This window comes from Brachyistius frenatus, unplaced genomic scaffold (genome assembly GCF_029030835.1).
Source record: "Brachyistius frenatus isolate BFR_SWC_R1_liver_20210118 unplaced genomic scaffold, ASM2903083v1 Contig_90, whole genome shotgun sequence".
NCBI lineage: Eukaryota > Metazoa > Chordata > Actinopteri > Embiotocidae > Brachyistius > Brachyistius frenatus.
Genome location: NW_027210689.1, coordinates 494,441 through 512,573, shown reverse-complemented (window position 1 = coordinate 512,573; position 18,133 = coordinate 494,441). Strand labels below are relative to the sequence as shown.

Below are 18,133 nucleotides of genomic sequence, written 5' to 3'. Positions count from 1 at the left end.
TGCTTATGTAAGCCTACCTGATTAATCATGTTTTTGGGTAATATGGGTGCTTATTTCAGAGCGAAATGGTCAATGCTCACAACTGCTTTTGTGCTTGAATCTTCATCTGCTGAATCAGTATCACCGGTATCACCAGTGCCACCCTGGATTAACCTGATTTGTGACAGTAGGCTACATTCCTTTCCACCGTTCTGTTAAACTAAGGTAAAAACTCCACTCTATAACGGCCACACACGTGATTTTTCTGCTGCCGACACAATGGAAGGAAGCCACCTGAAAAGGTCTAGTTCTGAAAGCTGCAGTGCACAATGGGGATTTCTGGGGGCTCACAATACTGCAACTACAACTGGTACAACTTATTTCTCAGCAGGATATTGGTGTCCTGACCAAGTGCTGGGGGAGGCCATTCATGGTTCAATGACATCCAAAGGTTGTACAGAACTGTTAAAAAATATATTCACTGATTTACACAGAAGATCAAAACCTCTGTGGTCTTTCAGCTCACACTGTTTCATATTGTGAAATAAAAGAAAACCAAATAGGCCTGTGTTTTTTTCCCCCTCTGAGTGGAAACCTAAATCTGTCTTTTAGGGGATGGAGCTATAAGTGGCCATATTAGGGCAGAAATCCAGAGTCTGGCAATGAGGGCAAAAAAGATACACACACACACACACACACACACACACACACACACACACACACACACACACACACACACACACACACACACGCACGCACACACGCACACACAGTAAAAAGAGTGAGCGTGCAGACAGTTTGAAGTCTTTCCTTCCTTGACTGACTGTACCTACTTAATGCTTAATCACCCCCACCGCCTTCCTCCGCCCCGCCTGCTCAACTCTCTAAACGCATCCTCAGGGAACACACACACTCTCTCTCTACACACACACACACACACACACACACACACACACACACACACACACACACACACACACACACACACACACACACACGGACTCTCATATAGGAGGATCCTAGCAGAGAAGCGGGCAGTGAGCAGCGCAGCACGCACCGGACCAGTTCGTTAACTTGTCCAACCCCCTTTTTCGGCCAGCTTCATAGCAGCAACACACCGGACTACCGGGTGACTACCGGGTGACTACCGGGTGACTACCGAGTCCTCAAGCACTTCAGACAGCCTCAGACTGGTCGTCATCGTCTGTTTTACTCCGGAGACTGCGGATTTTATCCTTGATCTTTTCCAGTGGATACCGAGAGTGCGCACCACCTCTCCGAGATAAACTCAGTCTACGGACATTCAGAGTGGTCTTATTGGTTTTCCAGCTGGGAAATAAGATCCGTTATCCGTGTGTCGGTCCAGCTGTCTCCTCTGCCCTCCCTCCGGCTTAACTGCACCGGTCAGACTTGGAAAGAGCAACAGCCTCCACCGGCGCATCAGTGAGGTAAGAGATGCGACTGCCTCTGTTAGCCACATTATACAATCATAACCAATCTACCCGGCTCTTCCACCAGTGAGATATTTATTTTAGTGTTACAGGATGTTCTGCAGCAATACGTGATTTTACATAAAACATGGAGGTCAAAATGACCCCAAAATGTATTTATAGATGTCATGTCTTAGAGGCAAAAAGAATGATGTGACTCTTAATGCAGCCATGTCATCAGTATTTTAAGTGTTCTTCACACAGTGCAAAAGTCTGGGTGGACGATTTAATACTCACACAGTCACCTTGGTGATAAGCCATATGGAACCCACGAATGTTACATAAAACTTACATTTCTCCTCCTCTTTCTCCTCCTCCATTACTCCTTTTCTCCTTCCCTGGCCTCCTTTAACCCTGTTTTAGGCAGGTGATGCTCGCACACGGGGCAAAATTTTAAGAAAGCAGGGAAACATTTGGAAAGTGAGCAAAAATATTCTATTTCAAAGCCCTGGATCTTGGCGATAATAATGTTATTCATAATTAAACTGGTTATTCAGTGTCATCAATGAATGACAAACAAATAACTGTAAATATTCTGCTATGAAATAATAAACAGCTGCTATTTGTGATTCAAAACTCTGATTTAACCTACAGCCATGGATAGATTATGAGACAATGGGCTGGATGGCTCCCCACATCTCTTACACACACCCAGACTGAAAGATGAGCTCTTAGTTTTGCATCACTTTATGGTTATTTTGCATCTTTTTGTGGTCATATTGTGTCCCTTGGTGGACGTTTTGCTTCCCTTTGTAGTTATTTTATGTCTCACCATAGCTGTTTTTGGGTGTTGTGTTTCAGTTGTGTTGTTGCATCTCCACGGTATTTGTTCTTTGTCTCTTGTTTCCATCTTATTATGACTGTTTTGTGTTTGTTGTGCTTCATATATGTGATAGTTTGTACCTCTTTGTGGTTGTTTGGCCTCTCATTATTTCTGCTCTGTGTCATATGTTTGTCTCTGTAGTCGTTTTTTGATATCTTTGTGGACGTTTTGCACTTCTTTGATGGACTTTCCAGACCAGACATGTTGGGTTGCTGCGGGCTGTGGCCCCCTGCCCACCACTCTGGCTCCGCCCATGGCTTTGAGCCTGCTTATCATCCTATGGGGACCTCACATATGCACATCCACAGGCATAAGCACAAACATGAATTCCATCCAGTCCAGTTCATTCCTGTATTGATCAGATTCCATTGATTGGATGTTTAGCCCATGCAGGCAGGGCAGCACTGGTGTGATATCATCTGGACTGGTCCCAGTCACTTCAAAGCCCATTGATGTGCTGAACAGATCAGCTGGTTGTAAAATCTCAAACATTGTGTATCAGCATCTGGCATTTATTATCCTCAGCAGCATCTCCTCCTCAGTTTAACGACAAGGAGCCTCTTCTTTCCGAGTCTCCACTCTCAGCTGGTCAGAGGAGCTCTGCCTGTTCCTTTCTATTTTTAGCCTCTATTTACAATGCAGTAGCTATAGAGGCAAGAAGAGTCTCTCACTCTGTTTCCAATCATCTGTCTCTGCCTCTTATTTGTCCTCCTTTGACATATTTCATTGCTTTTGTCTTTACCTTTTTCACTCTCATACACTTTTTTTGTGTCCCTTTCACCTTTGGTTTCCTTTATTTTAACCTTGAACCATCGACATAGAAGTCAAAGTAGCTCTCTCTCTCTCTGTCTCTGTCTCTCTGTCTCTCTCTCTCTCTCTCTCTCTCTCTCTCTCTCTCTCTCCCACACACACACACACACACACACACACACACACACACACACACACACACACACACACACACACACACACACACACACACACACACACACACACACACACACACACACACACACACACACACACACAAAGTATTGGGAAGATAGTGGAGGAGACAGGGGGTAAAGGTTAATCTCTGGATGCTTTTGACCCAAATCACAATGCGACCTACATACCCTCCCCCGAAACAACCACTTTCCTCTCCACACCCCCCACACCCCCCTCCCCCCAAACATATCCTTTTAATAGCACAACTCACTTACTGTACAAACACACAGCAGCCTTTTTGATCCAGAGCCATATTACCACTGAACAACTCATTTCCCAGGCCCAGTGAGTTATTGATTACTTGTGACAAAATACACCAAGTTACTGATGAAAGATTTTGATTAAAACTTCTCAAAAGATTTTATTTAATAAAGGAAATGTAATTAACTTGTTCGACATCTTTTGTAATGCTTCAGCATAATCTTGAGGCAAACCTGACCTCTCTTCATGTCGTGTCCTACTTTAGACTGTCAGTTCCAAATACACCACAGTAACCACTGCAGACAGCCACACCTCAAGAAAATGCCAAATACTGCTACTCTGAACTCTCAACCAACATTAATTATAATACAGATGGAAGTGTTTGAAAGTTGTGCCTTATTTAGGTTTATATTAGAGTATATCTTTCACTTCTGATGATTAAGTTTACATCTATGAGTCACTGTCAAATTAAGTATAAATGCTGCAGAAATTAGACCACTGCTATATGGGCTGCATTGCACTGTACTTAATAATTTGGCACTAAACCAGACTTTATGGTGCATCTAACAGAAAGCACAAAGTGTTTTCATTCAAGTGTAAATCGAGATGATTCACACAGAAAAAAAGAATGTGTACGTTGACTGCAAATTTATTTCTATAGTGAGCATGTTAGCATAGCATTAGCAGCTAGCTCCAAGCACTGCTATGTGTACTTACACCTTCACAGAGTCACTAACATGGCTAGCATATTAATATAGGTCAGGAAGGATTACTTAATGGACCTACCATGCACAGGCCCATGGGCCGGAGAGTTTATGGGGCTCATGATCCACAAAAATGTAAATGGTAATGGTAAGTACTTGTATAGTGCTTTATCACCTTTTGGTCTCAAAGTGCTTTAACATGTTTTTCCATTCACACACTAATGAGACAGATCACCATGCAAGGCGCTGCCATCAGGAGCACATTCACACACCGATGGTACAACATCGGGAGCAACTCAGGGTTCAGTGTCTTGCTCAAGGACACTTAGGCATGTGGACAGGAGGAGCTGGGGATTGAACCACCAACCTTCTGATTAGTGTTCAACCCACTCTACCGTCTGAGTCACAGCCTCCCTGTATTTACTGTTAATGTATTTACTGTTCAATATTTCTTGTTGGAAGGTTAATCAAAAGGCCACAAAGAGTAATGCAAAATGACCCCAAACAGATGCAAAAGAAGACTCAACTTTAAAAAAAAAAAAAAGGCAAAATCACAACAAAAAGACAGAAAATGACCAAAAAATATTTAAAACAACCACCAGGAAACACAATGAAATTAAAGAAAGAAATGGAAGATCATTAGAACAGCCACTAAAATGCAAAAATGAAATTCAAAATTACAACAAGGACACGCAAAGACCATAAAACTATGCAAAATGACAACAAAACTGCAAAAGAAGAAATGGCTTTAAAAAAAAAAAAAATTCAAATTTGCTACAATGTATAAAGAGCGATAAAATGACTTGAACGTGAACTCCAAAAGGGATGCAGAGACAGGCCTACACAAAATGACCAAAAAAACAGCGAAGCAATCACAAACGCACACAAAATTACTTCAAGGACTCAAAATGACTACATGATAATCCCGCTATTAGTTTGTCTGTCTTACCTATCAGGCTGATAGTTGGCCTTTACAATGTTAGTGCCTGTTGTGTCATCGTCCATTTATGGGCGTGGGCCAAGCTCTACTTTCCACATGTGCCTATCAGGGAGAGAGAGGTGTGAGTGATCTAAATTTCATCATGTGCTCTAAGTTGAACTTCATCTATTTTGGAATACATAAAGCACTTTTTCCTCCATGCATAGTTTATACCACTTATCTCGGTCCTCTTTTTCTTAGTGGCTTAACAAAAATGCTTTTCCAAATAACTGCATCCTCCAGCTCCACCTGCTAGACCTGCTTTCACTTGTATGATGGGCCTGTACAAGTGACCTGCTGGTAAACGTGCACTCAATCTTACTCCATGTTCAAACATACAAGCCTTACATGGCAACCTCTCTCTTGCCTCCCATGATGCGTGTTTAGAGTTAAAAACATACTCGGGCTGCTATTGGGCAGGAATTTTCTCATTGGTATACCGATACCCAACAAATGAGTTATTTTTGCAAATGTTTCCTCATTTTCAAATCCAGATAGCTTGTTATATCATGGAGAATTTTATACATGATCCCAAATGTTTTGATTCGCTCACTTGGTCCAGCAACTCGTTCCAAATCCGAAGGTGAACTGTTTGCGTCATACTCGGAGGTGCTGACTCTCATCCCATCCGCTTCACGCTCGGCTGCATACTGCCCTGTTGATGCAGGAGGTCATGGTTCGATGAAGCTAGCAGAAGTACATAATCAGAAAAAGAAACATCGAACGGTGTCAATGAACTGATAATAACAACAGTACAGTGAGGTTTGGTTTGATTCTGTGGCCTGATACAATCATGGCCACTTGTGCATTACCACCGTGTCTCTCGGCAAAATCTAGCATGGTCAAGTCATAAACCAGCAGGCTGTGACTAAAACACATGCTTACCACATCCTGTGTGAACAAGAAGCAGCTTTTAGACTTTCTCTTAATGGCAGATGGTGCAATGCCAGAGGGAGAAAGACTTCCGACATGTTTATCCTCTTTAGTACAGTGAGAGAACATTTGAGGAACCCAAGGCTTTCTCTGAGACAATAAGCCAACGAGGAATGATTAGATTGGTTTATTTATACTTCACAAGCCCCTTTATATGTGACTGCTGTTTTAGTCTAAATATGATATTTAGGGTGGTTTTATCACCAACAACCATAATCAGACATGACTACTTCCTGGCTGAGAGAGATGGATGGAGACTGCTATTGTGTTAACTGTTTGAAATGAGTAAAAATGGACAGGGAGCCCTTAGTGAGAAGGCATCTGTTGAAGACAGCAGGAGTCAGACAGAAAACAGACATCAGACCGCAATTAAAGGAAGAAAGTGAGAAAGTAGCTGAAGGGAAATCTGCCTCAACTATGTTTTTGATTAAAACCTCAGAGTGTAAGACAACAGTGAGCCACATGGTTGTACAATAGGGTCTTTCCATTATTTACAGTACATTGTGTAGTGTCTAAGGCTGTCCAAAGCAGAGCTGCAGATAATAAACATACACATATTTATGACGTACATGGTTGGATGTCCAGTAAATCAAATTCAGAGTAATTTGAGTAGGAAAGGGAGACATGACAATGGAAAAGGTAAACATTGAAAAGAAAACGCAGTAGATGTCAAGAAGAGCAAGAGGAGAAAGGGAGGGACAACAATGTTTTTAATTGAATTCATTCAAATATCTGTATCTGTAACATCTGTATTTTTAGTAAATGTATACACTAACTTAGATCCTTTGCCACTAAAATCAGCCCTGTTTTCCCATTTTCGTAGTGTGCTCCAAGATGGGGGCCAATTCATCAATATTGCTCCCGGGCACATAAATAAAAAAGTTCTTCAGACGTCCAGCTTGTGGAGCACATAAGATGCAGCTCTGTCTCTTATAAATCACATTTATCTTATATTCTTTTTTAACAGCAAGTACATTTCAAAGGGAATGTAATGCCAACTGCATTATCTTAATATAAAAATATTTTTGTTATTATGAACTTATTTGAGAAAATTCAAAAGGTAGATATTAAACTTCTCAGTGAAATTTTCACTGGCATTGCTTTTCCTTTGTTTCCCTCAGTATCTGTTCTTGCAACAAAACTAAAGAAATAGCATAATAGAAGGTTCAATATTTCTGTTTAGGAGGTCACAGCTCAAGGTTAATGTAAGCTGTGACTTGAAGTGTAATACATGACCTTTTTTTTCACATTTTAATCTAGTTTAACCACACTTATTTAAAAAATTGTGATGGAGGATTGACAAGGGGGAAACAATTTGACAATGTGAGAGGGTCAGCAACTGAGATCTGCAGCTTCCCTTCGATTTGTGGATCTTTGTAGGAAATGAGCCTCAGGAGTTGGGAGATATTTGACTTGTATTACTCCGGCCACGGAGACAGTACTTTAAATATATGTTGACGTTGTCCCAACTGTTTGCTATGAAGTTCAACATATACGCTTAAAAGGTGTTAAAACAAGAGTTGAAAGTCAAGCTTTCCATTCACACAGTGCACATATTTAAAAGTGGTAACAGCAACAGGATTATTACTGAATTTTGTTATTGATTTTAAATAGAGGGAGACAGCAGGCCTCTCATGTCTGGCAAGCACTGATTACAACTGAAACTAATAGTAGCAACAGAGAAGAAACAAGAGGAGACAAAGAGGAATGGAGAGAGAGAGGTTTGGAGATGGAGAGAGCAGACAAACAGATGTGAAAGTGAAAAGGAGGTAGAGAGGGAAATTTGGGATGAAGGAGATGCTGAGTGATAAAGTTAGAAGGGGGAAAGCATCCAATCCCAGTGTTGTCTCTGGAGGATGCTGCTGAAACCTGATCTCCGCCAGGCACTGGCCATCCCTCAACCTCTCTCTGTCTGTCTAATATTGGTAAGACACACACGCACACTGTCGTGTAATATTGCACCTGGTGTTTTCCTCAACCTCACAAAAGTACACGTACACACACACCTCTGACTCACAGATTATACATTTCTGCTTGTCTATCTTACACTCTCTCAGAATGGCCTTTTTTGAGGCACAACTTTTTCTCATCTCTCTACTTGAATCCCGTTTTATGACCCAGTAAAAGTAGTCAAATGGGACCAACACGGTCAAATAAAAAGCATTTATGTAGCTGAAATCAGACGTGGGCTTTTAGATGTTCAACCAGATGGTTGATTAGTTCAGTTCCACCATCCTAAATATCCATGTTAAGAAGGAAAGATTATTAGCTGTCATTTATTGCTTAAGTTAGTCAAGATATGAATGATTTCATATGGGAAATATCTGGTATATTTTTCTTTCACCCAAAGACATAAATTTGTATGTTTTATATGATATTTTTCTATAATGTGTCCTATTATTTCTTTGAGCAATATAACTACAGTATATGGGTAAAGAAAAAAGAGTCTGAGAGCCATTTAGATATAAAAAAAATACAATTAAACAAATGCCTGTCATATTGTAAAGGATTATGTAGTTCACCAGTATCCCGATCAGGTAATGAAGTAGTTGTTGAATTAAGAGCTGCTATTTCCAGCCTTACTCTTACTTGCCCCCTTACTCGCTAAACTGTCATAAAGGACAATTGCATAATATCACGCATGATTCAATGCCCCTTAAAAATACCATTGTTGTTTCTGTATTTAAGCACCTCAACAAGAGCAATTGTGAGTGCAGACTAGACAAGCACTCGGTTCACCCGAATCCTCAAATGACTCAGCCACGCTCACGTACACATGTAAGGGTACACAAACACGAGCACACACTTAAGAGGGGCAGAGTATTATTGTGAGAGTATAGTGGACACAGCGCGTGGGTGGGGAGTGAGAGAGAGCAGGAGGGAGGAACAGACAAAGAAAAAGACGCAGCGGAAGAGAGTAGAGACAACATTGCTGATGAGAGTTGAAGACTGTTTGTCTTTCTTGGCCTCAGTATCCTGTCACACAAATCAAAGTCACGTTAGTAATTATTTGTAAATCTGATCTGATAAAGTATTTGCAGATCCTAACGTACGTGAGATACAGGTGCAAAATAGACTTCAGACAAATTTTCACTCTGAACCCTGTGTGCCTCCGTGGGTTCTGTAAGTTCTTAATATAATGTGTTTTGAAAAGAACAGCTCATCATTTCAAGAAATATTTTCACATACTTTGTTTATTGAGAGTGAGAAGATTGATGATACCACACTCATAGTCAGCATTAGGTAGCTAACGGCAGGCCTTGCAGAAAGAAGAAGCTCTATTGTTGTTAATGTAGGCCCAACACAAATACAGGTCTAAGTTTTGTGCAGTGGGGGCACGTTTAGGTGCGGCCAACTTTTTGGGTAATTTGTTGAAGAGCACAATCGCACCCGTGGCGCAGCATGGTGTGGTGGCAAAGTAGTAGGATGAGATAATTGGTGTGTCACAGCCGACTTCAATCATGGCCGATCAAATCAGCTCCTTTCATCTCCTTTAAAGCCACTGTACCGCAGCATATTGTCAATTTCGTCACGGCTAAAGAAGGAGCAGCCTTTGGACAGCCAGCCGAACTTTACACTGGAGGAAACTGACACACTTGTCCGGGAGATTCAGGCTCTCAATCACTCATGGTACTACGAGTCGGCCTCCACAGGCTGATGATGTTAAATTGGCTTGGGAAGAGGTAACTAATATTATAAATAACTATTCCCCTATTATGAGAACCGCTGGCCAGTGTAGGAAGCAGTTCATTACTGTAAGACAAATCGCCAAAGAAAAACTCACATCAAATAGATGCTATCTGGAAACGAGGGCAGCTTTTTCCAAAGTGAAAAAAATACACCCTCCAGTAACTGTAAACTCACTAATTAAAATAATCTTGTGTATACTTGTAACCCACATTAGTTTTACCAGCAACGAAAGGGTTAACTCACACATGCAATACCGACGTTCACCAGAGGGGCGCTCTCGTGCACGTCGGGAGATCAAAGCCGTCTCCCTGGAGACGACCCTTTATGTCTCCAATGAAACAGCAGGTCATGATCGACACCACCGAAGAATCTCATTTGGTTGATTTTTGCTCACTGCTGTTGAGGATCTTTATTTATTTGATCGTTAACCAGACCGACTCCGAAGGAAGAAGTTTCTTTTAAGTCTGAGAAGAATCTCCGGTGAGTGACGGATGCGTTGCTAACAGTTAGCCGTTGGTGTAGAGCTACAAAGGAGGACAGTTGTAACACAGTTGTTAGTTGGGCTAAAGATACCGATCAGGAGAGAACAGAAAAAAAAACAAACAGTCGGGAGATAAATATTAATTTGTTGATGAATATTATTTTACGTGGTTGATATCTGTGATTGTGGAGCTACATGTACGTGACGGGGCTAGCTAAGCGCTGGGGGTTCGTGCTCGGGACCTGTTGAACCGAGCGGGAACGATGACGCCATTTTCTTGTTTTAGCGCCAGAAGTAAACGGTCAGATTGAGAACAGCTGTTGAGTGTGTTGCTTAGTAACGGTGGACGTTTAAATAATGTCTGTTAGGTATAAGTGATAGATGTCACTGAGACATGAGTACATGTGTGTGTGAAATATGTTGGTATGTTCATATTGAATATATATATATATATATGTGTGTGTAATACTATTTTACTGGTCATTTACTGTTACACCAACAATAGAGTTTATAAATTACAGTACTGACATCATATTAAATTCTGCTGTATACAGATTGTTTTTCTGTATGTATCTGTGATGGAGACAGCGATCCCCAGAAACCTCCACAGAGCTGGAGCTGAGTGACCCTGTGACCCCTGATCATCTTCTCCGTGGGTGAAGCTGCATTTGGGCTTCTTGGATTCTCCTGCCGGAGCACCGACGAGCAAAAGATTCAGATCAGAGTTAGTCTGAGAGCCTCCAGACATAAACTACCCGGGTAGTAGACTGAAAGACAAGAGACTGAAACTGACTGACTGTGAGAGAAATACCGGTATTGGGGTTATTATTTGAATTTGTTATTTTTCTTTTATGTTGTTCCCTTGATTTTCTGTGCGTGTTAATAACTATAATAATTTGCAGTTCAGTTCCTTGTTTTAAACTGCAAACATTTGCCGTGTTTCATTCACTCCCAGAGCGACCTAAAGACAGTCCTAAACTTAACACAGGAAATCTAGTGTGTTACATAGGCTTACATACTGTATGTTTACCCACATGTAAATTCAAAACTAAAACGTTAACGCCAGTTTTGTGATTTTGGGGCATTTTTAAACACTGTTTTATTCGTTACATTTTGGTTGGAAATGATCTCCGTACAGATAGCCCTCCAAGCGGTGGGGTTTGAAGGTGAGGGGGAGGGCTGAACACTCATCTCATAGAGTGAAGTATTGTGTTGGGACAGCGCTGCGTATGCACACACGATAGGACGAGAGTGCGTTGAGATTGATGGGAAGAATTAGGACACAGCAGAAGTACATGCTGTTCTTTTGCATGTTGTTGGGTATAGAATCAAAACATTTTCTCCTTATCCTTCCTAGAGGTATTGAATATCAGCTCTACTTTAACCTGCTGTCATTAATCTTGGTATTAAATTATCAACGCACTGGTGGCAGTAATCAAGAAGTGAACCACAATTTGCATAATGTTGGTTGCAAATATATTAAAAATTGTCATATTCATTAAAGCTGTGGAAGTGGAAACATGAAGCCCAAAGGACACAAAAGAAGGCAACTGAACAAATCCTCCGGAGTTAAGAGGGTCAGTCAGTTTTGGCAGCACTTGGTTGTACTCTACGAATTTAACAGCCTCTATTCTCCTTCCTGTAGGTGGAATCGCTAAGCAGCAGTTATAAATCTGATGTACTTCCTAGTGTTCTTCCTGCAGGGCACAGATGTATTGAGCTGCCTGCCATTTAACAGTGAACTGTATAAATATAACTTTGGCCTCCTCCCACTGTGTACAGGTAGAAAAGCCCTACATCAAACTGCAACCATGGATGAGATGGACTTGCCCCAGATGAAGAAGGAGGTGGAGAGCCTCAAGTACCAGTTGGCCTTCAAAAGAGAGAAGTCCTCCAAAACAGTGACTGAGTGAGTAGTTCACCCCAAAAATCAGCTATAAAACAATGATAAATAGCTCTGAGCCTGAAATTGAAATTAAAATAGCTTTGTTTTTGCTGAATACAAGCACACTAGTGAGAAGAGCATTTAGTGTATGCTATATATGAAGCCACAGCCAGTTCTGATTAACTTTGCATAGAAACTGGAAATACGAGGGAGTTGCTAGTCTGGCTCTGTCTGGAAATGACAAAAAAAAACAGATGTGTTGTGAAGGAGTGAATTTAGAAGTTCTTGTTTGTGGATATTGTTGCCTTTGGATAAAACTAACTGCTGAATAAGAGCATTTTCCAAAGTTATTTCTTTAAAAGGAAATATTCACACTTTATTATGGCATCCAACATAACTTTCCAGTTTAACTGTTTGAACATATTTAGAATAAAGGCAATCAAAAATAATGTTTCTAGTATTACATACATACATATTGCACAGTCCATGAATCACTGTTCAATATACTGTAGTTAACATATAGTATATGCAGGATCAAATATACTACACATCACAGAGCTACATAGCACAAGCATCTACACAGCATGTACCACACAAACAGCCTTTGACAAAACAATCTCAATTCAAGGTCCCCTCACCCGCCTGTTCTGGAGCTTTTGACTGTTTCTCACTGTCTTCATGAGCAGATGGGGTTTTTCCTCACAAGGTAAACTTTCCACTATTTTGACTATTTTTAGGGCCTTTTCATTCATTTTAGCTGGACCTTAGAAACAGGACGCAAAATTTAAACATGTATAGTTTCATGACTGATGAGTTTGTCCCATCTGCTAAAAACGTCTGTGTGCTCCAAATCAATGCAGACTTTGGGTTGAGATTGTTTAATCAGCTGCTGTTTCTCATGTAACTAATGCATTCTGCAGTTTATTTAATTATATTACTTAGTAATAAACACTACTCAGAAAATGAAAGACATGTGTAATGTTGTTCATTGTAATTAAGAAAATGATTCAATAAATACAATCCTTTTGATATGACAGCATTTGTCGTTCCATCACACTGATAAAGCAGTTATAGGACTTCATTAACTAATGCATCTTGAAGGCTTTTGTCACAACCACAACACATCTAAGCATTAAGCAGAGCTGCAGCCATTATTTAGTTCTGTACAGCACTATCTCTGTCTGTCTCCTGCTCTCACCACAGTGCCAGTAGATTAAAGCACCAATCAACGAAACTCAGAAGTAACACTTCATCTGAGGCTTCATCAGCATGGCTAAAGAGGACTTTTGACAAATGCTGTTTTTCATGTAAAAGTATTCCGGTTCGGTGTTTTGAAACCCAGTTACTGAATGTAAAAAAAAAAAAAACCCACTAAGACAGGAAAATCTGTGATGGAAAGAGCATATTGTCTTCCTCGAAAGCAGAGGTATTATTAGTTAATGAATAATTAAGTAGCTTATGGTAGATCATTCTAGCTAATCTAACATGTTAAAGGATTTTTAATTTGAAACAATTGCTTTTAATTTGAAATCGTTTTTTTGGTTTTGGTTTTCACTGATAACCCATGCTTTTACATGCTCCACATGGTCTATTGTGTATATTAGTATAAGGTCACTTGAAGAAATAGTTTGATATTTTTGGGAATATGCGCATTCGCTTTCTTGCTGAGAGTTAGATGAGAAGATTGATATCATACAAAATATGAAGCTACCATAGCAGCAGGTTAGCTTAGCTTTAGATGAAAAATGTTTATCTTGGCTCTGTCAGAGAGTAACAAGCATTTCTAAAGCTCAATATGTTGTGTCTAGTTCATTTAATTAACACAAAAAGTGACTTGTAAAAAAGTCATGGTTTAATGAGTAGTTGTATTCAAGGACAATGTCATGGACAATAACTTCACCTAGCCAAACTAAGTTAACTTAGCTTCATACTTGCTGTAGGGACACAAGAGTAATATTAATTTTCTCATCCAACTCAAAAATGTCAAACAATCTTTTGATGCTTTAATGATTCAATAAAAGTACATAAAAATCTACACAAAGCTACAGTTGCAGCAGGAAATATTATTAGTTATTTCTGGTTGTTCAGATTCTCCCCCTCTTTCCTGCCTTTTATAGAAAGGAGGAAAGTGGATAGAGGAGTGGTAATGATGTTCCTCTGGAATTTGAAGAATGTCGCTCTCTCTCATTTTCTCTCTCTCTCTCTCACAAAGTTTGGTAAAGTGGATAGAGGACGGCGTCCCAGAGGATCCCTTCCTGAACCCAGAGCTGATGAAGAACAACCCGTGGGTGGAGAAAGGAAAATGCATCCTCCTCTAGAATAAAACCTCGACCCTGCCATTCAACTTTAACACACACCCTACAGATGACCCCTGGAGCTGCCCCTCCCTGGCCTGCCAAGGCCCCGGCAGGACAGCGCCACCTAATCTCTCACCGTGAATGTAGAACAACTGATATCCTTAACTTCTCCCAAACACACACAGAAACAAGGGCACAAAAAGACACACTGACAGAAACACACACTCACATACCTTTCACTACAAACTTGTTTTTTCTTTTTTCCTGACTGCCACACATACACAGCAAGTTTATTCCTGCCACGGCAATGCATCATTACTATGATATGACAACAATGATCAATACTTGTACTACATGTCTTTATATAAATATATTACAACTTATTTATGCAGCTGCCAATCACAAGCTTTCTTTCTGTAGTTTTTTTCCTTACATTTTTAATGATTTAATGAGGTCTAATAAACTGTTGAGTCACATTCACACTGCCAGACTGACTGTAGATCGGCTGGGGGAATTTTGTTCCATGTTTAGATATAAGAAAGAAAAAAAAAGATCATAATCATCATTATGATTGACAAACTACTGACATTAAAGTTGTTAGCATTTTATAAAAACTAAATTAAACTACCTTTAAGAACCTGTGAAGATATGTAAATAAATAGAGATCATATGCGGTATATATACACTTCTAAGACAGACGTTGGCTTCTCCAACTCTCCCAAGACACAAACCTGCTTAATATTTGGGCTCCATTTACAATTGTTGCATGTCCAGATGCAATTAATACACATATATATATATATCTTCCTTGGCCAGATCACAAATGGCAGAAAAGCAATAATTATACATTACACAGAAAACACATTAAGCATATGTTTGATGTGTAGTTTGATGATAAATGAACTTTAATGCTCCTCGGATGCCATGTACACTTAACTTTTTTGATATCCGATTGCAATCCTATTCTCCCACGATGCACGAAGTGACTGAAGCCGTGTCTGCACAGGAGGCGCTCAGGCGCAGTATCAACTTGTGGCTCAACTACGTTTTTTCCAGTGTTGTAAAGGGTTAATGCAATCACTGTAAAAACATGCGACCTTGTGTAGCCTATGTCTGGAAAAAGTCAAGCCTATCTTTCTTTATAGACACGCCTTAAGCGTAAATGACGGGCTTTGTTCACGTTCAAGTCATCAACATGGGAGCAGTTAAAACAATACCAATTACAAGTCTTTACAGGTTATCATGGTGCATTTAAAAATCAATAAATAGTTACATTGTAACATGTACACACAAATTTAACCGACAAATTATGCAAATGTTACAGAATTCCGAGGTTTTGTCATGTGGAAATAAGCTAATAAAATGTTTGTCTATATGACTGGCACTTAAAGCCTACTGACTCCCCAAACATGCACAAAATATCTCCCCCAGCCTAAATTTACTGCGAGGGATCCAGACCAGAAAAAACAACATGCATGAACCCAAGAGGCATCCATGGCTATCTTCCCAGTGTGACTCCTACAGTTTTCATATGTAGTTTGAAATTGCTCGTAAAGCATGGTTATCAACATTGAGCTCTGCAACCAGTGTTTTGCTTCAGTGTCATTAGGTCAGCGAGTGTCGTAGCAGCTCTGTTTGTGTTGTCAGAGCAGAATGAAACTGGCTCTCTGCAGGGGTTTGAGTTCACTGCTCCTTCTCTTCCTTAGCTACAGCCCCTAAAGAGCACACACAAACACACATGTAACCACCATGGAAACCAACATATGCACATATTGTCTCTTATCACACATGTACAGACCGACCCCTTTAACTTATTAACTTATTTATTTATTTATTGATGAGACCTTTCCCTTACCTTAGTTTTTGTCTCCTATGTCCGCACTCCCTCCCTCCTCCTCACCTGAAGAAATACAGAATGACCTGCTACACCTTGCCAGATCACCATCTACTACTGCCTTGTACACAGTTTCCTTAAAATGAGAATGTAAATATGTGGCATGAGGTTCAAACATCACCACTGACCTCAGAACTGGCATGTGGGTGTGCGTGCTTGTGACTGTAGCTGTGTGTTTGTGCATATTTCAGAAATAAATTTGGACATTAGGCTCCCATGTGGATTGTGAACCACACATGCAGCTGCATCAACATACACAAACAGGCAGGCCCAAGGCCGAGCGGATTGACAAAACACACACAGTGCTTAGTGAGAATGTGTATGAGGAGAGGCGTGGCAAGGATATGGGATTCTCTAAAGGACTTGGGACAGGAGAGCCTCACTTCATCTCAGTACTGTAATGAATGACACAGTAAAGGTGACACAATTCCCCAAAAGCTACTCAGTGTTTGGATGACTTTGGTCCCGTAATCAGTAATATAATATTTACTTTCCCCTTTTTAAAACTGAAATCATATTGTCCAGGAAGAGCCCATTTTAGGTGTCTAGTCCAACCCTAAGCCTATATACAACATGACTACTCTAAATGGTGCCGATTAAGAAGTCCCGTCATTCATTCAGGGTCACTCTTAACTAGCTCTTGGACTGACATTGGAGAATTGCAAATAAAATATAGTCTACATATTAGATTTAATGTAACACTCACAAGTAGTTTGATGATACATGCATGTAGTGGGACTTCCTTGGAACAAAGAACTGACGTTTTTTGCTTCAAGTTTGTAGTTTTTGCAGTGTCCCCCTAAATGCTCCAGTAATGCTCTTCTTAGTACTTAGATTACCACCGGAGAAGCAACAAATACTGTCCACTCCAGTCTCTAAACTAAAAGTACGAGAGAACTCCTGAGTCTGCCTGTCCCTTGTCTGTTTTCTGTCGAGCTACTGTAACTTGTTTAGTTTGTTTTTATATAATCTGAACGTGGGTATGTATGTATGTTATTACTATTATAATGACTGCATAAAATCTTGTCTAAATATCTAGCAACATATTCCTTGTGAGAGTGCTTTGGAAAAAATATTATGCATCAGATCAAAAATCCTAGTGTAAAGATGACAATGAGCAATAAATTAGGTCATTTTTTATTGAATGTTTTACAAAAACATTTATCTTATTGAATAAAGTAGAAGATTTTTAGACAGCTTGGTGTCTTGGTTGGTTTATTATGGGTTTTCTATGTACATGTGTAAGTACAAAAATAACTGCAAGGTTGCAGTGTTGGTGCTCACTAACCACTGCAGGTGGCATTCAAATTAGTGGTTGCTTCCCCTTGTGCCACATCCAGAAAAAATAGCTTCAGAAACAAAAATGACAGTAAGCGTGACGCAGCAGCAAATGGTGTTTGCAAAAGTTGACTTATAAATAAAGCTTGAACTATAGAATTTATTGCAGCCTGAACCAAAATGCACTGCTTGAATATGTATCACGGCAAAAGCGAGAAAAAGAAACGCCCGTCCAGTACTGCAAAACATGATACACGCTTTGGCCTCCCTAGGTGTGTCAGTTCCACGTTTTGTAAGCATGAAACTTACATGTACATAAAAGTAACTTCATTAAGGATCATGTGACCAAGTACAAAGAACATTTTCAGCAGTATAGGAGACCTGAGGCTGGAAGGGTGGCCCGGTGGCACCAATCAGAGTCTGCCATGTGGGAGGCAAAGATTTGAATCCAGGAGATGACAATATTGTTCTTAAATTGTTTTTTTCCCTAACCCAAACCATGTGTTTTTTTT

The 18,133-nt window shown here is 40.2% G+C and overlaps 1 protein-coding gene across 1 annotated transcript; it reads left to right on the top strand.

Annotated features, from left to right (window-relative positions):
* Positions 1-930: 930 nt before the first annotated feature.
* On the top strand, positions 931-17,539 carry gng13b (guanine nucleotide binding protein (G protein), gamma 13b). Its single transcript, XM_069710161.1, has 3 exons — positions 931-1,427; positions 12,050-12,176; positions 14,365-17,539. The coding sequence occupies exons 2-3, from the start codon at positions 12,079-12,081 to the stop codon at positions 14,468-14,470; spliced, it is 204 nt and encodes a 67-aa protein (XP_069566262.1). The 5' UTR covers positions 931-1,427; positions 12,050-12,078; the 3' UTR covers positions 14,471-17,539.
* The last annotated feature ends 594 nt before the right edge of the window (positions 17,540-18,133 follow it).

Excerpts from the sequence above, each read along its gene's own strand:
- gng13b (XM_069710161.1), top strand. The coding sequence starts at position 12,079 with ATGGATGAGATGGACTTGCCCCAGATGAAGAAGGAGGTGGAGAGCCTC. Across the intron at positions 12,177-14,364 it reads TCCTCCAAAACAGTGACTGA|TTTGGTAAAGTGGATAGAGG; the intron begins GTGAGTAGTTCA and ends TCTCTCACAAAG.